General features: G+C 35.6%; 2 protein-coding genes across 10 annotated transcripts in view; both read left to right on the top strand.

Annotated features, from left to right (window-relative positions):
* Positions 1-9,347, top strand: part of LOC134852814 (synaptotagmin-1-like) — a 79,626-nt gene extending 70,279 nt beyond the window's left edge. For all 9 annotated transcript variants that reach the window (XM_063868619.1, XM_063868616.1, XM_063868614.1 and 6 more), the window contains 5 exons: positions 1,936-2,154; positions 2,665-2,835; positions 6,219-6,336; positions 7,292-7,425; positions 8,479-9,347. In XM_063868619.1, coding sequence (XP_063724689.1) covers positions 1,936-2,154; positions 2,665-2,835; positions 6,219-6,336; positions 7,292-7,425; positions 8,479-8,673 — 837 coding nt within the window. In that variant the 3' untranslated portion in view covers positions 8,674-9,347. The remainder of the gene's footprint in view (positions 1-1,935; positions 2,155-2,664; positions 2,836-6,218; positions 6,337-7,291; positions 7,426-8,478) is intronic.
* The window catches only part of LOC134852828 (estrogen receptor beta-like), a 488,151-nt gene that overhangs the window by 419,283 nt on the left and 46,466 nt on the right, over positions 1-22,402 (top strand). The gene's annotated exons all lie outside the window — the stretch shown is intronic.

The raw sequence follows: 22,402 nt of genomic DNA, 5'->3' as shown, positions 1-22,402 counted from the left end.
TTTGATTTGAAAACAGCTAAAACGACTTTCCCATTTTTCATATAAACCAACGTCCACAAAAAGCATAAAATATAGGCAATTCAGATGCAACGTCGAAAACAAATTGGCAAATGAAAAGGATTATGACAATTTGTAATCGATTATAATGGCTTTTTTGTGCAAAACAAATAAAATAGAAAATGGTATAAAATTCGATTATAATTGTATCAAAAAAGAAGGATTGATGATGGATTGAAATCGATTAAAAACGTTATGTTTGATTCGATTTTGATTTTAGAAAAAAAAGATTTTGATTGATTTAGATTTAAATTCATTAATTGATAAATATTCAGTTTTTCTCAATTTAGCAACAAAATATAATCTATTATTAACGCTTGAAACTGGATGCGGGTAAGTCGGGTCATTTTTCGCTTTTGATCAAACAATTATTACGCCAAAACAGTTAACCAGAACAGGTCACCAAGACAGTCTGACAGAAATGCAAAACTGTATCGAATGGAGCCCTTATACAGATAGTAGCACAACAAGTTTTGAGATATATATAATCTTTTCAATTTCGTATAAAAAACTTACTTTTTTCAATAGCTAATACATCTAAAAAACTACTTTCCATTTTATATACAATTTTTAAACGTTTCGCGCAACGCTTGTTAAACGTTTTGATTTTACCCCTCGTAATTTTAAGGCATAGCATATGAAATTTAATTGATGTAATTTTTCAGCAATTGAAAGGAAAATTTAGAAATAATTTTTGGTTGACTAAAAAAGCCGATTTTCTGGGTCCAAAAATTGGGTGGAAATTAGCAATGAAATTGCATCATATCAATTTTGTTAAGGATATAGGCAAGCTTTGTCTTCATCAATTTTTAGCTAATGTCAATTAAATTTGAAAAATAACTTTTTAATTTCTATTATTTTTTCCCGATAATTTGAGCCAACACTGTATACTTATAAAAAATGCGTAACGTCGTAAAACTGGAAAGTGGCTGACATTGATACAGAGCCAAATTAGGTTACCCGTAGAGCACGAAACATTGCTGAGAATTGCTGACAAAGTTGTTTCAAAGAGAGCTCTCTATGTAGCCCTACAAAAATTAAGATGAAGAATATAGCCTCCAAGAAATGCTCAAAGGTTCAACAATTAAATTGAAAAAAAAATGTTGTTTTATTTAGTAAAAATTGCATGTTTTGGCAGTCAAGCAAAAAAAAAAGACGTTTTTTCCGGGTTTTGCTGGACTTTTTTATATGATTTAAATTTTGCTGGGCTACTTTACTTGACAGAAAAAAGCAGTTCAACTTTGCCTCGTTAGGTCTCATCAGTAGCTTGAGTTTGTTCCGTCTAAGTTTTGTCGCAATCTTATCGCGAAGAAAGTTTAACTTAGATTTCATGCCAGAATGTGACTGAAAGGCATCAATGACACCAAAGATTCGTTACTGTTTGAAAGCGAGGACTCCGAGATAGCTCCTTTTTTTGCGGAATATAACGAATGATTAAAACTGGATTAAAGCTGGATTGTCAGCAGGGTATTCTTGTTGTTTCCGAGCCTGAAAAAAATAACAGGATATATTATTCTTCATTTTGAAGAACAAGCCTATTTCGAGAAAAAAGCTCGGATTCTAAATTTAAAGGTTTTTATACAAAAACATTCTACAAGCAGAAAAATTTGAGCTTAGTTCTTGCCCAGGTTATTAAACTTTTAGGTGTCTGTGTCTAGGTTTCTAAAAACTTTTTTGCCGTTTTTATTTCTTTTTGGGGGAAATGTGTTGTTAATGATATATCGAAAATTGCACATTTTTGTACAGAAAGATATCTGATTTTTTCATTCAACTTATGAGTTCGAAATTATACGTGCAACTACTGACTCATTTTTTTATACATTTATAATTTATTATTTTTTTAAATTTCGAGTTTTTTTATCTTGTTTTTTTTTGCAGCTGTGTGTGGGGATAATAGAGGCGAGTGAGCTGATTGGGATGGATATGAGTGGGACTAGTGACCCCTACGTGAAGCTGTACCTGCTCCCCTTCGACACTCAGAACAAGGGGGGAAGTGGGGGTGGGGGTGGGGGTGGGGGTAATAGGAACAAGAAGCAGGAGACCAAAGTGCACAGGAAGACACTCAACCCACTATTCAACGAACACTTCACATTCCACGTTAGTTTTACCCATTTGCACCTTCTGAACTCCACCTTGTATATATTATAATAAATTATAACAAGAATTACTTTATAACAAATTTTGAGAACGAAGATATTTCTTTAATGAGACGATCAACAAACTCTTCAATTTCTAGCTTAGTGATCTTGATCTTCATTGAATTTTATTATCTATATTTTTGATGCAACAACAAATTATAGTTTTAACGTGGGTCCTCTTAGAATCATATTTTTAAATTTTTCTTTTAATCTACCTTATTTAATTGAATTAAGATTAATATTTCTTTGTTGATTTCATTTTAGAATAAAACTGCTCTGGAGAAATCAAAAAGCAAACCGCCATAGGAAGTGTTTTTTTTTGAAAAAGTTGTCCATTTCTGATCAATCATTTAGCACAACCCTAGAAAGATGATATTCTATTACATTTTTCTTCCTTCGAGGCATTTTGTGCGACGCGGAGAAGTTTTGTTGACATTTCGAAGATAGAGAAACAAAAGGTAGTTTTCAGGTCCCGTACGCAGAGATAGCTGGAAAGACTCTGGTTTTGTCAGTGTTTGACTTCGACCGTTTCTCCAAACACGACCAGATAGGCCAGTTGAACATCCCTCTGACCTCGATTGACCTGGGCAAGACAGTAGATGAGTGGAGAGACCTCGTGCCCCCTGATGACGGAAAAGAGGTGAGTTTGCATCAGTTGTCAGATTCTTAACATCAATACTCACATTTTAAAAGAGCTGATTGAGGTTTTTTTACAATCAAGAATGACATTAAAAAGGTAGTGATTGAGTTCTTATACTGCATGTTATTCATCGTAGCCCAGGAAAATACTAGACACTCTCATGATACAAAATGAGAAGTTTAAATTATAATCAGGGGTTTTTAAATGGAGTAGAGCCCATCCTGCTTCCGTTTTACCAAAAACTCTGTGATATTGTTATAATTTTTGAATTTGAAGCGGGAAAATTCAATAGGAAAGAGTCCTAATTTTTTCACTTGGTTTAGTGGTAACTTGCTTTGCGGTCAATTAGCTGCCGGTTCAAAAATACAAGTGCAGCACAGTTTGTAATGGGAGATTTTTTAGTTAATTATATGGCTTAGTTGAGCTGCAACAGCATTTAACTTTTGCGTTATGCATCTGTTTATCTGCTTAATTTGAAAAAGATCACGAAAAGTGTTCAATTAAACCTTGAAATAAATGCGTAAATCAACAGAGTTTTACTAAGAACTTTTGGGCTTAAAATTACAACCTGAAGCAGACTTTCGAAACAATTTTTTGTTTTCGCGAAAAGATTTTACAAGATTTAGATTATTTATTACCAGTCATACACAAGGGTCGCATTTTGTTTGAAACATTCTTAAGTTTTTTTAAGTTTCTTTATCGCCAAGCTTCGTTTTTGGTTCTAATTTTTTCTGCAAAACTGCAAATCGAAGAAATAAGAAAGTGTGTATGATCAAGGATTCTTTAAGAGACTGAAAAGACTTGGAAAACAACTCATCTAAAACTTGTTCAGCTTAGATTTTAAACACTTCTATTCAATACACTCCCACAAAAAATAGTCAGAATTATATGTGCATTAAAAACTCGAAACGATTAAAGGTAAACAAAAACTGCTAAGTTTTGTGCAAATAGTGCAGTTAGTTCTGACCACAGTCATTTTTGCAGAACAAAGGAAACAAAGTAGTCAATAAACATTCAAAAAACCCTCAATTTTCTTTCTAGTTTTTCCATTTTTGGTACGGGTGCTGAAAAATACCTGCGTAGATCAATTTACCAAATACTTCATCAAATTCAATTAAGTATTTTACAAATTTCGCGAAAAATGTTCTAACACGAAATAGAAATTCACTCTCAAATGTTCGAAACTCAAAAATTCGAAAAGTTTTTATAGACAAAAAATGGTTTGGTACTTTTTTAATTTATCGAGCCAGGACTCGACTTAGCGTCTCTTTATAATTGATCAAATTCAAGCCAAAGATATTCGAAAAACAAATTAATTTCTGGGAGCAATCATTTATGATGCACATAAAGAAGATAAAAATGCAATTAAAGCAATTCATTCAATGAAAACAGTTTAAAAAAACAGTAATTAAATCTGAAATGAGATTAGTTTTTTTGACGACTAATGTAATCCGAAATGTTTTGTATCCAAAAACTGGCTATCCCGCGTTGAAATCCCTGGCTAATCATAGTTGAACAAAGATGACTTAGCGATGTTCAATCGATGAATCAGCGCAAAAATTACAAGTTTTGTCATTGATAACCAAAGAAATCAAGAATAAAATGTTGCAACCGCTGATTCTGTTTTCATTAATTTTTTGATATTGCTTTCTGTGTTTTTACAGTTTTTTGAGTAAAACTAAGAGACGTTGAAGCAATCAAAACTTGTATGATTAGAAATCAATAGATTTTCGAATATCTCAATTGTGAAACTTCATTTTGCCCTTCTCTGTAAAATCCGACAACCAGAGCTACAACAATGATAAATCATCGATATTGCTAGTAAAAATGGCAATTCTCAATCAACGAATCTTTTATGTTGTTCTAACTATTTACCGCTGCAATTATTATGAGCGTGACATCAACCTAGGAATTTTGATAGACTTTTGAGTAAACATGCCCTCCTTGAACGACCTTCAGTTTTGCTAAAAAGTGTGCTCTTTTGAATTTATATGAGATCATCATTCAATGGTGTCTCGTTTTGAAATTGTTTTATCTTTTTTTTTCATTTCCGAATTCTATTTATGCTATAGATCACGAAAAAATGTTATTTAATTTTTTAAAACAAAAAGATCAATGAAAGTCTTGTTTCTCTGTCTGTTTTTATAAGCGAAAAAATCAAAAATATAGTCAAAAAATGGTCTTTAAGTTATTATGCGACACTATGTCTGTTTAAATTTTTCTGCCGAAAAACTATAAAGACTTATCAGCATTTGAAGACACTTCAGTTACGAGCAATTTGAGAGAAAGGAAAAAAATACACAAAGATCAGGCAAAATGATGATAACTGTGTGCAATCACAGTTGTTTTTGCAAAACAACTATCCCTAACATCGGGAAAATTTTCACATTAGAACGAAACATATATAGATCATCTTAAAAAAATAACTTGTGAAGGAGGTTGGCGGGTAAAATTGAGTGGTTTCCTGAAAACGAAAGGACTGAAAACTGAAAATCTAGCTCTATTAACAACCTAGAGGGACACTAATTTTCTTGGCCGCAAGACTTTTCTAAAGAAAATATCCTTCTGAGCAAACTTCATGAAATCATTTAGGCTGAAAACTCAACGCACAAAATAATTGCTGAAAGATATTCAAAAACTATTTAGGTCATTCGGCTGAAATTTGGTACAGTAGAACGATAACAGACAAAAAGGCATAATCGTTTTCCAACACCATATTTTTTTCTGAAACAGTCGGTTTATTTCTGTATTATAAAATAAGACCACTGAAACCTAGAGATAAATATTCAGACATGTTTAAAAATATAAGCGGTGTAAACTTTATAAACTTCCACCGTTTTTGTAGCACAAGTAACTGTAACTGTAGCATAAAAATATGTCGCCACATAAGGTTTGTCGGGGTTTCGTAACGAGCCATTTTAGCGAGTTGTTCCGGATTCCACAAGTGTAAGCGGATTCTGCAAAATGAAAGTGGATTTCTCAATTGTGAGCGGCTCTACTTACTTTGTGTTCTACAAATTATTTGCGGATTCCGCGACAGCGTTGTCTTACTGTACACAAAAAACTATTCAAATTCTGTAAATTCTGTTGCGGATTCCGCAAGTTTGCCTTGTTTTTAGAGCGGTTTTGAGCAAAAGAGTAATTTATCTTTTTGTTCTTGGAATCCAAAACAGCTAAGAAGATCAAAGAAACTTTTCAATGTTGCCAATTCCGCGACAAACTTGTTAATTTGCTGCTGAATCCGCTTACATGTCGCAAAATGCACAGTTTGGCCTCGTATTGTCGTCACAAGATCTGAAAGTGTCCCACTGCTGATAACGTTTGCTTCAGTATAAAAATATTGAACAAAAGCAGAATGACTTTGAAATTTTTGTCTTTTTTAGAATAACGTGCTTGGCGACATCTGTTTCTCTCTGCGATATGTCCCTACGGCTGGTAAACTCACTGTGGTTGTACTGGAGGCGAAAAATCTCAAGAAGATGGACGTCGGAGGATTATCTGGTTAGTTCAGTTTGTCACTAAATTTTTTTAATCAATAACTTAACTTTCCACATTCGAGATTGATTTTGTCGCATTAATTTGCTGGATCTACGTAACAATCTCCCCTTATCGTATCTACTAAAAAGTCTCCATCCTATGCAAATAACTGTAAATTAGCACTAGATAGTTCTAGCGTTCTCTTCCAAATTCTAGTTTTGCTGCATTCTGATTGGTCGAAAATCGATAAGTTTAATCCACGTACAATATCCTCCCCCATTTTTTGAAAGGTGGATTGTGATGTAGATCCAAACTGCATTTTTTTTTCTTTTGTGAATAAAATTCCACTGCGAGAGTTGACTTAATATGTGAAAAAAAATGTAATGATCAAAAATTTTAGAGCAAAACATTCAAAAAACATGTTTTTGCGGTGTTTTCAGAAATTAAGCTTTCCGATTTGATTTCCAATCCGGACAATGAGAATGATTCTGATAGAATCATTTTCTATCACTAAGACACAATTTTTGAAGCAAACCTAGCAATAACAAACTTGGGCAAACTACTGTCTTGAAAAGTATTCTCAACTAATTTTTATTCTCAGTTACGTTAAATTGTTTTTTTTTTCCGTAAATAGAGATTTCTTTGTTTTCGAGGGTTTCATGTAACCAAACAAAATCTCAAATTATGGAAAAAGTTTGGAAAAAATGAAATTGTAAACATTTTTTTTTCGCGAATTTTAGTGCTTAAACTATTTCAGGAGCGTTTCGGTTGTACGTAATTCTGGCAAATAATCAGAGCGCTTCGATTATCTGATAAACATCCATACCATCGATACAGGTGATTTGGTTGGGCGACAATTAGTAACTAGCGACAATTCGTAACAAGGCATTGGCAAGTAATGTGCGCTTAAATGAAGGTTTGCCGCTTGAGTTTTTGTTACGAATTGTCGCTTTACGAGTTGATTTGATATCCCTTTTAGACCCGTATGTGAAACTGGTGTTGGTGCAGAATGGGAAGCGCCTGAAGAAAAAGAAAACGACAATTAAGAAGAGAACTCTGAATCCATATTACAACGAGAGCTTCGTATTCGAAGTACCATTCGAACAGATACAGGTATGAGAAGATACATTTCACTCACACAATTCATTCAGTGCATTTGAATAAAATACGCATTGCATTCAGAGCATTAGTAAGTGTTCAACAAATCATGATATATTAAACTGCATTGGAAGTGCAATATTTTGAAAAGACGATAAATAACGACAAAATGTATGTAGAGATTTATTATGCAGAACAGAGTCAGGTCTAGGTTTTTTTGCGTTGGAGGGGGAGTCAACTTTTCGGTTGATCAAATTTTTGGTCCAATTTTTTTAGTTCAGCCAATCTCAATTTCCGAGGCGCCCCAAAACACTAATTAGAACTCATCTTGGTAAAAATTTTGCATGTTTTTGTATGGGCAATTTTGCAAGTTTGCTCCAGGAAATCGCTTTTTCAGCTCTTACTGCAGCCAAAAAATTAGTAATAGAGGCGCCCAAGGCATTAGAAAAAATGGGTCATTTGGCCGAAAAGATGTTATTTTGTGTAGAGGGAGCGTTTCGGGGGGGGGGGGGGGGAGGGCGGAGGGGGGCTTTCTTTTTACTGTTATACTCAGGTGGGTATCCGTGCGGATAAAAACCCCCAAGTACTATCGACCCATGATCACCCAAAGGGTTCCCTTTTGGTACTATTTCATGGCCTCCATTTTTGCTGACCGACCCTTATGATTTGGCGCCAACATATACTAATTTTGAGGAGAGAGTGCCTGGAAACGTCCTAAAAACATAATTTTGCCTGTTTCTTTTTTAATTTGCCGGCGACGCAAAAAAAAGCCAAAAGGGGTCGTTATCGTGATTTGGGAAAGCTCGGAAAAACAATTTTGTCTTTAACGAAGTATCTTACATCCACCCCTGGTTATGGGGTCAAATTCCTGAGAGAAAAGGGAGTCCGCTCTTCAACCGCCTCCACTATAAATCCGCTACTGATGCAGATGTTTTAAAATTAAAAAAAAGTTTTCACAGGAAATTTACTTAAAATAATCCGAAGTTTATTGTATACAAACTGAAAAATCTGAAATTATGATGTCTCAAATTCTGATCTGAAAAATCTCAAACTCAGATGACGTTTTAGAGAGTCGAACTGCATGTGATTGTTTTGGACTACGACAGGATGGGGAGCAACGAGGAGATAGGGGGGATAGTGTTGGGTTGCAATGGAGTGGGGGCCGAATTGAGACACTGGAGTGACATGCTAGCATCTCCGCGAAGACCCATCGCACAGTGGCACACATTGCAGGAGCTGACTGACAGCATGAGTGACAAGTAGCGTTCTAGAACATTCTAGATTGCGCCACAACGTTCGAGAAGATTCCATATAAAATAGAAAATTCAAGAAAGCGGAGAGCTTTTCATACCACCCGAGAACAATCGATTTATCCAGTAGAATGGGCCAGGAAATTCTAGAAACCTAAAACCAAAACAGTGCTGTTTTTCTTGAATGATGTGCAATAGAAACTAATTTAAAGAAACTGAGTTTACGAAAATTTGTTGATAATTTTGAACACAGTTGGCGTGAAGCGGAACCAGAAATTCCCAACATGCAATTGTTACAAACAAACTCTGATTTTCTGATATTTTCTAGCGCTATCTTTTTCTCGAAACAGAAACTGGTGTGAATTTCGAAAGTGGTCAAACATGTGACTTGATCAATTTAAACACAACTTTTTTGATAACTGAAAGTTTTAAAGGCCACTCTCCACTCCATAAATTTCAATTAAAGTATCTTGTACTGAAAAATACTTTTGAAAAAAATTACCAAAATGCCAAACAAAACCTTATAAATTGATAGAACACTTGAACAAATGATGAAAATTGTGACGAAAAAAAAAGAAACGAAATACATTTTGTAGATATAGAATTTTATTTAGATACTTTTGATGTTCAGAATGTACCTACTGCTTGCATTTAGTTGTTGCCAGTTCATTCAACGTTTTTTTTTGTCCTCGGTTTTTATTCGGTTGAAAAACTATATTTTATTTAGCTGTTATTAGGGGACAAAAAACGTTAGATTTCAATTATGTTTTATATTCTGGTGTACTATTAACCACCTGTTCATTAATTCGGTGCTGTTGTGTATTTTGAAAAAAAATAATGGATCTTTGATTCATAATTGAAAAAAAGCTGCTATTAGACAAAGTTTAATTTCAGTTAAAACTGGTTGTGACTTGTTGGGTCCGCGACCTGACAGATCCCATTAGAGTCTCGCCATGCCCCTCAACATCGGCAAGAAATCCCATACTCGGAACTTTTTGGCTTCACTGACCTTTCCTTGAGTTCTTTGGAGCTTCTTCTTGTTTTGGCCTAGATGATGAAGAAATCATTGGCCTGTTTTGATGATTTTTAAACCAGCGTAAGTTTTCTAAGATCGTTCGATTGATGTATTGTCGCCATTGCCCGACGGAATTAGCTCGTTCATTTTTTTAACAGTCTCCTTTTTCTCCTATTATTTCTTAGCTTAATAATACCCCTGCAAAATCGCAAGCAAAGATGTTAGATTTCTGCCGAAAGTTAGCATTATAACTCAAAAAACTCCGTAGATTTAACAGCTTAAATTTTAATTATTTTCAGGAAAAACCCAAAATAAAATTGAAAAAAAAAACCTTTCGAAATTTAATAATTTTTTGCTTTTAAAGAACTTGATAAACGTTTTTGATGATCAATATAATAATTTCACCCGTTTATTTTTCAGATCAATTAAAACATGGGGAGTAACTTTGTATTCGGGTGTGTTTTGAATTTTTCCTTTTTTTTCTTTTTTGTATAGTATTAAAGTAGGTCGATTGCCTCTGTTTTCTTCATTAGGGGTATCGTCTTTTATGTGTTAAAGCTGAACCCAAACCATTAAAATTGCTTGCAGTCGTTGTTGCATTTGGGTGATGAAATGGCCAAATTTTCCAAATCTATTTTTTCCAATACGGATTTGAGTAATCATTGGCCTGTTTTGATGATTTTAAACCATCGTAAGTTTTCTAAGATCGTTCGATTGATGTATGGTCGCCATTGCTCTGTAGATTTAACAGCTAAAATTTTAATTATTTTCAGAAAAAAACCCAAAAAAAATGAAAAAAAAAACTTTCGAAATTTAATAATTTTTTGCTTTTAAAAAACTTGATAAAATTTTTTGATGATTAATATGATAATTTCACCCGTTTATTTTTCAGATCAATTCAAACATGGGGAGTAACTTTGTGTCGGGTGTGTTTTAAATTTTTCCTTTTTTTTCGTTTTTGTATAGTATTAAAGTAGGTCGATTGCCTCTGTTATTTTCATTAGGGGTATCGTCTTTTATGTGTTAATGGTTAACCCAAACCATTAAAATTGCTTGCAGTCGTTGTTGCATTTGGGTGTTGAAATTGCCAAATTTTCCAAATCTATTTTATTCAATACGGATTTGAGTACCGCTTGGTGATCCAATTTTTTCATTTAGTAACAATTAGAATGTTATCTAGGAAAGCAAATGTGTTCTTGTGGTTTGCTAGTGTAAGATCGATTGCCTTCTGAAGTTCGGTTCGCATGTCTGCCAAACCGCAAAAAAATTTGTCTGAAACTGATAGGTACCTGTTTTGTTTCCCCCAACCAAGCTGAATTTGCACTGCTTTTTGGTTTTAGGATCCAATGGTAATTGTGCATAGACATAACCCAGATCGAGCGTGGAAAAATACATATCCACTTAATTTAGATAATTTACCGTTTCGGCTGCGTTATCAAGCAGGAGTTCGATGTTTGATATCTGGTATTTGGGTTTATGTATGTACCCGTTGATCTGTTCGGATTCCAGAGCCAGCTTGATTGACTCTTCTTTTTTAAACTGCGATCATAATATGGCTGAGAAATTGTCTGTCACTGCAATTTTTGAGTTTCTTCACTGGCTCATGTTCGATCAGTTGTTTGATTTCCTGTTGAACTCTTTTCTGCAATTGGTAATTGTATGGGTATTCGCCTGCCCTTATGTTGTATTGCTTTGAAGTTTTTCTACAATTTTTCAACACATGGTGTTTCGATCTCCCGAATCTTGTGCATAATCCGTTATAGTTGTTCTTGAGCCAACTGGGTATCTTAGGGTCCGATTCGTGTTGTGGTTCGATATTTGATACCATTTGGTTTTTGTTTGTCATGCCTTCGTTGAATTCCTGTTTGCTACTTCAAGAACCAATCCCTGTAGACAATCTCATCCCTGAAGAGACTAAGTGAACAATATTTTTCCTAAAGTTAAATGGCCAATTTAAGCAGTAAGGCCTTCATGTACTATGCTCAAATCTGATTCGCTGAAAATTGTTTATTTTAACCGATTGAAGATCTCCATATTTTGATTTAGGGGGCAGATTGTTCACATGGTGCCAAGAACTTTGTCCTTCTGAGCATACTGATCATAGAAATGATTTTTTCATTTTTTTGTCGGTGAGCTTGCAGCCTACGTACTATAGTCTGTATCGCCGTTTCCCTTTTCTGTTCCTGTCTTGGTTGGAAACATATTTAGCGTGACAGAAAATAAACGAGAGACTGATGCCAAACTAGACGGTCACTTGGCGTGCTCTGTGATAAGACCTTCGAGTTTTTCGATATTGATGATGGTGAGTAAACAAATTTATGGACAGAAAGTCGGGATCAGGAGAATGGTTCGTCCGATGTTGTTGATGACGTGCAAGTGATTGATAGCTGCGCGCCAAACTCTTGTTGTAGATAACGTCTCGTTCATCCAAAATCTGACCCTTTGGTCAAAATTTAGAAATCATCTTAAAATTTTTCTAGATGATCGAGTTGACTTCGTGTGTTAAATCCGGATATTCATCAAACATGTTTGTCATTGAAATCTGTTTTTTTTCTAAACTTTTTGCCCATTGTCTTTTCCATCAACTATCAAGTTTGTTTTGGGAAAGTTTTTTCTGTCTTTTGGAAAATTTTTTATGGACTTATGGCCGCTCCTCTGCAGCTCGTCTTGTTATCAAAAAATATTTCTAATTTTTTTCATTCTCACTAACTATTGATGTTATGAAATTAAAGTTTTATTTGCTTGTGGGGAACCGGTCGTTCAAACTGATTTCACATTTTTAGGCAATCAAACAGGTTCTCATGCAACTGCGTTTGTTGTCAGAATATTTGTTGGACGCTTCCTTTTGCCCTATTGTTTGCACTGCTCTAATAAACGAAATGCACGAAAACATTTTTATCGGTAAGTTACCAATTGTAGAACCTTTCATTCAATTATTTTCAATTATAATTCCATCTGTTTTCGCTCAAGTTATGGTTAATTAAAATCGATAAATCAATTGCATTTGTGTTATTTTCATGTTTCAATCGAGTGATCGACGTTGACGTTTTCTCATCTTTAAGAACGTTTTTTCGAATGTTTTTTCAAAGGTTGAGGTTTTTCAATAAGTTAATTGTAATCAATTTCTTTAATAATGTTTGCAGGTGCTCTAAGAATTATTCATGCTGGACAAAAGAAACGCAACTAGAAACATCAAAAACATAACATGAAAATGAAATTTTTAATAGAACGAAGTAAATAATTTTGATGTTAGTTTTTGCCGGAAATTGGGATGTACCGGTTTTTTTTCCAAACAAAATCACAGAATTGTACAAACATTTTTGAAAGCTTATTTTAATTTTTTTTGTGTTCAAAGAAGTTTTTCCTGTAATTAATCCATTTTTTTCATTCTCTCACTAACTATTGGTGTTATGAAATTAAAGTTTTATTTGCGTGTGGGGAACCGGTCGTTCAAACTGATTTCACATTTTTAGGCAATCAAACAGGTTCTCATGCAACTGCGTTTGTTGTCAGAATATTTGTTGGACGCTTCCTTTTGCCCTATTGTTTGCACTGCTCTAATAAACGAAATGCACGAAAACATTTTTATCGGTAAGTTACCAATTGTAGAACCTTTCATTCAATTATTTTCAATTATAATTCCATCTGTTTTCGCTCAAGTTATGGTTAATTAAAATCGATAAATCAATTGCATTTGTGTTATTTTCATGTTTCAATCGAGTGATCGACGTTGACGTTTTCTCATCTTTAAGAACGTTTTTTCGAATGTTTTTTCAAAGGTTGAGGTTTTTCAATAAGTTAATTGTAATAAATTTCTTTAATAATGTTTGCAGGTGCTCTAAGAATTATTCATGCTGGACAAAAGAAACGCAACTAGAAACATCAAAAACATAACATGAAAATGAAATTTTTAATAGAACGAAGTAAATAATTTTGATGTTAGTTTTTGCCGGAAATTGGGATGTACCGGTTTTTTTCCAAACAAAATCACAGAATTGTACAAACATTTTTGAAAGCTTATTTTAATTTTTTTTGTGTTCAAAGAAGTTTTTCCTGTAATTAATCCATTTTTTTCATTCTCTAAGTTTTTTTTTTCACAGAAGCCTTGTCATTGGGCTTTACATCTCAAGAAAAAGAGATTTAGTTTTGATCAATTTCAGATTCTCAAAAAGTTTTCTTATTTTTCATGGAAAAAAATGATGACTGGGGACTACCATTTAGCATACGAACCTACAGTCAACCCAATTGAAATGATGAAAAAGCAATAGAGATGAAAAGAAAACAAGACTGCTCGTATCAAGGCGAAGCCCTGAATGTTCCGACTGCCTTTTAAGGTTTATTGAGCAGCATTAATACATAAGAAAAATTTTAATGAAATAAATTAAAATGCAAAATTTTTTTTCTAAAATTTGAATTTTTTTAAATGAAAATCATCCCCCCACACGCCAAATAAAGTACAAAAAGATAGATTTTGTTCCTTGTAACAAATCAATTATGACAAATAAGCTTCCTCAAACCAATTTGGAACCGTTTATAAGACGGATTAAATCTCGCTTACGTGTTAATTGCGCGAATTATATTGCGCGTTAATTGTCCCAAATCGGTCAAAATGGCCAAAATGGCAATCTTTAAACCCTCATAACTTTACGAAAAATGATCACAGGTGAAATATCTTTTCAAATTTAAGCTCAAGATAACAATACTTTTTGAATGATATGAAAAAATTCCGTCAAAAATGGCTAGTTAAAAAGTCGAAATTTGTCTGAAGAAAAAAAAACCCACCCCGAGCACAAATATTCCGTTACTTTCGTATCGAAAGTCGGAACAAAAAGTTGTTATATTAGAAAGTTTTTTGGTTACAAATCTCATTCCTATGAATGTTATGAAAGGCGCATAATGCTCTGCTTATACAGCCACCGGCTTCTCTTGTAAAACAGCAAGTTCCATAGAAAAAGTGAATAACGAATACAAGAACCAGCAGATTTAGGGGAGGGGGGTGTTACGGACGACACCCTTCCCGCAAAGATTCGACCCCCTGTCGACCCACAAATCGATTTTCTAACAAGCAATGTAACCACAACTTCTGCGCATCATTCGACGTTTATTTTGTCCTGAGCTCATATTTTAAAAAAATGTGATCATTTTTTGTGAAGTTATGGGGCTTGAAGATTGCCAATATGGCCAATTAAGGACAATTAACGCTCAATATATATTTCGTTCTATTAACGCGCGAGATTTAATCCCTCTTAAATATCGTTCCGAAACAAATTGAGGCACAAAACTCTAACATGTTATACAATTAGTCTTTCACTATAAGCAAAATATATCATTTTCTACTTTAAATGACGCGTATTGGACGATTTTCAAAAACCGCTAACTTAAAAACAATTGTTTTCTTTTTGAAAGTTTCATGTTTTAAAAAAACGAACACTATTAATTTATCATAGATGATAAATAGTCGTCTGAACTCGGGGCTTTGCCCTTATATGATCAGTACTGTTGTTTTGGCTTCGAAGTAAGTGGCAGGATATATCTGTTTTGATGGTTTTTCTCCAGACAAATTTCGACTTTTTAACTAGCCATTTTTGACGGAATGTTTTAGTTCTTGTTGTCAATCCTGAGCTTTTTTCATAAAGATATTTCATCAGTGATTTAATTTTTTTTGTAAAATAATGGGGGTTTAATTATTGACAAATGGACCAATTTGAGATATATGACGCGCAATATATTTGCGATATACTTTGAAATTTTAAAAAGTGGGTGGTAATTGGATGGTTTTAGTTCAATTTTTTTTATTTTATTGAAAGCAGACACTACTCCATAGAACCTTATAGTGCGGTCAGAATGCAGGCGGATCTAGAATTTTTTAAAGGTCGACCATATTTTTCTTATTTTTCTTATGTCGACCAATTGATTCTCCGACATCTCCCAAATCGCTATTTGGACCCTATTTTGACCAAATTTTTCAAATTAAGTTTATACAGGAAAAATTATTGGGGCGGTAAGCGAGAAATTGATATCTTAAAATGTTAGTGAAGGGTCGACCGGGGTCAAATGCCTGAAGAACGGGTATCCAGCCCCAGACCCCCCAACCCACCACCAAATTCACTACTGCATACATGCCTACATACATACGTACAACCAGTGAACTCGGAAACGTTTTTTTTTTTCAATTGATATAAGCAAAACTCACTCAATTTTAAGTCACACCGGTTGAAACATGTCTGAGTTCGATTGAATAAGTTTGCACTTTTTTGTCAATAGAATTTAGATAGCAAAAACATACCCATTTTTGTTCGAAGAACTCGAAACATATCTGAACTGGGTCAAGCAAAGTCGGACACTTTTTTACCAAAATACCAAAAATTGGTCGAAAAAACCGAAACATACCAAAATTTGGTTGAAAAAGTCGAAACATAAACGTAGCACCTCAAACTCGGGTACGAGCAGTCTTCTTATATTTTGTCTTGAGCTTTGTTCGTCAATTGTGCGTCTCAAGACATGTGCTTTCATTTATTAATTAATTACCATTTGAATCTTTTGTCATTTGTGACTCTTATATTCTGTCATTTTAATTACTACATCAGAAATGACTCACTATGTGGCCATATGCTAATTACCTATTTTTGAATATCTTGATGTTAATAATTGACGTCAGATAAAACTTTAGTTTCAATCTGTAAAAACGTTTTGATCAAACTAAATGTTTATATTTTACAGCGCGTTTTAATTTTGAGTGTGTATGCGTTATTACTTTACGAGTTATTACATTAATCATAAATCTCTTAAAGATTGATAAACTGTTGGTAAACATTAAACGAAAAGAATGACTTCCCAAAATTACATAGAAGCTCCTTTACTGCAGTATTTGGATCTGAAATTCAGCGAATTCGAAATAAGGACTATTGAAAACAGAGTGCGAGAAGAAGGAAAATACATTTTTTTTTCTGCTTTACCTGCACAGTTTTTTCTCTTAATTGATGTAAACATGATCGATTTGTTTTTATGTTCAAGTCTGATCCAGATAATCACTAATTTTTCTTGTTAGTTTTAAAGATTTTTTGGATCTAAATATATTTTGGATTATTCCAATTGTGTTTTCGATAATTTTTTTTTTCAGAATTGACTGGTTTAAACCTAGTAAAAAAAGGTTTTATTGATACCTTCGGATGTTACAGCTTGAAATAAAAAAATTTAAAAAATCTTAAAATCTTAATTTTGCGAATTTACTTAACATATGATTATATTCAGGGGTGGACCTAAAATTTTCCCGAGATAGAGGCTGAAAAAGTTTCCAGTTTGACCAAATTGAACTACCTCAAAACACTATAGCGAACCTTTTTGACTAAATTTTTCTGCACCGTCGGGGAGATTCTGAAAAAAAAGAACACAGGTGTTAAAGATGACTGCTTGAAAAACTCCAAATTTACTGTAGTAAGATAGGGACCAGTTTTGAGTTTATGTAAGTGCTATCAATTTGTTGCTTCTGTCTGGAGACTTGCTGTCGTTACCCTGCGATCCCTAATGTCCGATGTGATCTGAATTAGAACAGTGCAGTAAGATTTCGATTTGATGCCTAACAGTTGCCTACAATTAAACTTAACAAACTAACCTTTTTTACGACAGTATACATTTACGTACTTCAACACGGCGCAGCCAGCAGAGAAAAAAGGCGGGGGAAAATCTACTTAATATAATAGCATTTTGGGATGCACGAATACCGGAACCTCCAGTTTACTGGGAGGAGTGGATAGTTAAATTTCACTGGGGGATGATAGCAAAATACGACATTGATCCCGATGATTTCTATTTTGCGCGTACTTTAAATGCGGCGGCTATCACAGCGATGCCTGAGGAGGTCAATGGGAAAAACCGTATCGATTCGGAAAAGAAGTTGAAGTCTAATCTATACCTTTGTATTGGAGACGAGGCGCAAAGGTTATTCAAAGCACGAAAACCTGCGGTTAATGTTAAAACTAGGAACGTTACCCACGGGTCCTTGACGAGATGCAAAATGTTTTCCAACGCGAGCGGAATGTAACTCATGAAAGGGAACTTTTCTACGGACAAAAACAACGTGAAAAAGAAACGTTCGAGAAATTTTACGCGGAATTAAGGGCTCTAGCAGGCAGATGTGATTTTGCGAATGCGGCCAAAAATGTTCGTGATATTTTTATTATGAACATGCGGGAATCGGATTGCCAATGAGAATTATCGCTATCAACAAAGTTACCAGAGAAAGTCTATAGGATCGCAATATCGTATGAACGTGGTGAGCGCGCATACAAATCATATACTGGCAAACCGGCTTCAACGAGGATTATTTTGGAGACGAGGATTGAAAAGTTCCAAAGCACGGCAATTTCTATAACACAGAAACCGATCAATAATATAAAATGGGGACAAGGATTTTTCCGAGGTCGAGGACGCGGGGGTCGTGGAGGATACACCCAAGGATCAAGTAGTGGGGAAGCGGCAATAACCGTAGGTGTTATAATTGCGACGCACCAAATTTTACCCTTGATCACATAGCAAATTGTCCTGCAAAGGGAGCAACATGCAACTCGTGCCAAAAACTGGGACACTTTGAACGAACATGCAGAGGAATTAGGAGGGGTACTAACCAATGGAGAGGAGGAGGACGAGTCGGCTTATTCAGAGATGAAAATGACTTTAATGGGTTCAATGCACAGTTTACAAAAATTTTTGCCTAAGCTCGCGGAAGTAAGCGCACCATTAAGACCATTACTAAATCAGAATAACGATTTTGTCTGGACGCCCGTTTGCGAAAATTCGTTACAACAATTAAAGACGCTCGTGGAAAACATTGTCGAATTACGACATTTCGACATTCACCATGAAACTAGAATTATTTGTGATGCTAGCCAACGGTGGCCTAGGGGCCGTATTAGAACAGTATTGCGCCTCCGGTTGGCATCCGACTTCGTTTGCGTCCAGATATCTTAATCCGGCTGAGAAAAAGTACTCTACCAATGAATTAGAAAAACTCGCGGTAGTATGGGCTTCGGAACATTTTCGAAATTATATATATGGCCGGTATTTCACGGTTATATCGGATCACAAGGCACTACTTAAATTGTTAAATTCTTCACCAAAGGGAAATAAAACGTTTTTCAGCCAACTAACTCGATGGTACGATCGATTAGTGCCATATGACTTTAAAGTTGAACATAGTAGACGTAGGTCAAAAATGGGAATGGCAGACTATTTGTCTCGGTTTCCGTCCGCAGAGGCACCCGAGACAAGTCACTATGATAAAAAATTTTACAGTAGCGAAAATGAAAATGATAAACGCAGCATTGAAGCCTAAGGATCAAATGCAGCTTAAAATTTGGCCAAAACCCACGGTAGAGGGCGATCATTCATGTTTCGACACAACAAGAACAGTTTCATCCAATGGGAATGAAAGAAAAGATGAATATGCAAATATTCACCGTGAGCACAAACGCTCAATAGAGGGCGTGTTTACATGCAACCGGCGGTTAACCAATCAGCATCGAGATATTTTCATACCGCCGGCGGAAATATGCAAATGCCGAAGAAAGAAAATCAAACTTTCTTCTCAATACGTAAATTCCAGTTGCAAGCCTTCAATTATGAGTAAAATGAGTGAAATGAGTAATAAAAGCATGATAAATTCACCTGAAAAAAAAATGACCCACCAACTTCCGCCATTGTTAACACAGCGACCAATTCTGGAGATGTCAACCTCAACGGTATTCTTAATCGGTTAAATCAACCACCCAGTATCAGTTCGGATTCAGATATTGAATTAAAACCACCTGAAAAAGTTGCTCACAAAAAGACAATTTCTAAGAAGTTAAACACGATTATCTCGTTTCCCCACCAGTTCCCCGGTTTATCCTACCCACTTGTACAGAATGACAAATGGATTTACTCTATAGTACCATCAGACAGTAAAATCGTTAAAAAGATTGATCACCCGGAGATCCTGAGTCTGAAATTTATAGAAGCAAATATAGAAAATGATCCAATTATGAAAACCATCAGGGATACAATCAGAGACAAGAAACCACGAGCCAAGGAGATCATAACAAGACTGGGACAATATTACGCTCAACACTGCAATGACTTTGCCGTACGTAAAAATTGCCTGTGGATGGGCGGCCGGTTGGCCATATCGAAGGATATGTCATCAGCAGTACTCAACCGTTTACACTTTAACCATCATGGGGTGACAAAGTGTTTGCAGCCGCAAATGATGTGTGGATACCACTTATGCACAGGAACATCGCCGCTACAGCAAAATACTGCAAAAGCTGCTTAGAAGCAGGTAAAAATCTTAAACCAGATATTCCGAAAAGTGACATGGGGGAAACTTATGTGCCTAGGGAACCGAATGATTTGGTCCAATTAGACTTCTGGGGCCGGTCAATTACGTAAGGGGTCGGATGAAGTATGTACTTAAAAGCAGTAAACACTTTGCTGCATTGGCCGTCGGCGTATGTCTGTTCAAGTAACAAGTCTAAGAATGTATTGAAGTTCCTAAGGAAGTACATAAATACTCATGGAAACCCAAGGAAACTGCATATGGATCAGGCCACTGGGTTTTTCTGGAATGAAATTCAATTTTTTTTGTAACTACGAAGGTATTGAACTCATTAAATCTCCGGTTAAGGACCATCGCGCGACGGGAATGGTCGAACGAACAATTGGGTCGATAAAAAATGACGTGCTAACTTACCTCCAGGAAAATAACAACTATAAGTTTGGAGTAATGATATCCCGTGCGCTCAGCGCGTTACGTTTTGTGCCACATTCTAAGACTAAGATAACGCCTTTTGAAGCCTATCATGGAAGAGAAGCGAATACGGCTCTGCGAAATTTAACGAAAAAACCATCATTGAAAAATCTTAATTGGAACAATGTTGTTAACCAGAAGTTATTTTGTTTAGACAAGGCGGGCAATCTCCCGGATGTAGAGCTAACCCTAGATTGGGAGAAGAGGAGCGATTTGGTATACTCCCCGGAGAATAGGAAAACCCCAATCATTCTGGATGACGAGGAATTAGCCGAAACGGATCCCAAGGCTCAGGAAGTAGCTGATCTCAAAGAAGTAAGACCTGTACCTAAAGCTCCAGCATGGCTCAAAAGGCATAAGACCAGCTCAACAACAGTCTAACAAAGGACTGGAAAAACGGACCCGAAGGACCCAAGAAGGTGTAAACGTTTACCATTGCAAATTGAAAAATTAACTAAGCATACGGTGCAGATGAAAAAAGGGTCGTTACTAAGGCGAAGCGGTGTTTCTTTTAGATCGGCGGCTGAAGAAAACCTATTTGAGGATAGAAGTGATGCGTGCACCCCAGGTCCTAGTAAAAGCGTTAAAAGTACCCCGGGCCCAAGTGAACCCACAAAGTGTAAAAGAAAAGCCGAAAAAGATCGAGTTGAGATGGAAAACGCGCGGAAATCAATGAAACACTGTATAGTAGAATACAGCGCGGACGAGAGCGAGGACGACGAAGATAGCGAATGGGAATTGAAAGGAACGAACCGGTGAGGATTACGGCGAGCGGGGGAGAAAGTGTACCGTCGGGAACGGACAGGGAGATATCACCGAGAACCGTCGGTGGAAAACGAAGAAAAGGCGAGGCAGCGACGAGAAAATCAACACGACAGAGACGCGGAGTTGATAAAAATGGGGGGAGTTATGATCCATCGAATAGAGCACAAGTAACATGATGACAAGAGAAAGAAACCTTAAAGAGAGGTTTGGCAGGTGTGCCTGAAAAATCTATTTAAACTAAAACTGAACTAGTAAAATGAACCTATAGCAAAAGAAACAATGAGTTGATAAATTTTATATCTACGCTTTAAAAATTATTTGTGGTTGCCCGAATGAGATAGGGACCAGTTTTGAGTTTATGTAAGTGCTATTAATTTGTTTGAGATAGGAACTAGTTTTGAGTTTATGTAAGTGCTATCAATTAGTTCCTTCTGTCTGGAGACCTGCTGTCGTGACCTTGCGATATCTAATGTTCGATGTGATCTGAAATAGAACAGTGCAGTAAGATTTCGATTTGATGCCTAACAGTTGCCTACAATTAAACTTAACAAACTAACCTTTTTTACGACAGTATACATTTACGTACTTCAACAGTAGATTGGAAATTCATTTTAAAATTTTTAGGGTTGATGGACTAGAAACGGTTTTGGTAAAGCAGTTGCAAAAAGGGGGATGCATTTTGGGTTAGCAGGAGTGCAAACATTGAAAGAAGAGTCGGCCCCTCTCTTCTCAAATCCGCCCCTGATCATAATGATTAATTTTTTTCTGATTAAAAAAATAGTAGGAATTGATATAAAAAGCAGATAAAAATTTAAGGCCTGACATTGGACAACAAAAACAATGCATTCGCCTTGTTTTGCTGCAATCTATCGAAGATACGCGTCACAGTTGCTGGGTTTAACGACTTTATGACCTACTGGTCGCTACTGGGCGAATTCAACAACTTTTACGGTGAAGTTGAGCTGCGTTCCATTCTCAACAAATCCAACGCAATCCCGAGAAACCAACCAGGTGTTCCAAACTATGTCGAGTCCGAAACTGGTGATTTCAGCCAATCGGGGGGATCTTCGATTGACCAACCAGGAACATCTGCGGCAGCAACTGTCCAATCAGAGACGGCGAGTTCAAGTAACGGCCTTGAAACTGTCCAAGGTGAAAAGCAAAGCCAACTAACAATGG

Source organism: Symsagittifera roscoffensis, chromosome 8 (genome assembly GCF_963678635.1).
Source record: "Symsagittifera roscoffensis chromosome 8, txSymRosc1.1, whole genome shotgun sequence".
In the NCBI taxonomy this organism is placed as follows: Eukaryota; Metazoa; Xenacoelomorpha; order Acoela; family Convolutidae; genus Symsagittifera; species Symsagittifera roscoffensis.
This window is presented reverse-complemented; position numbering and strand designations above follow the sequence as displayed.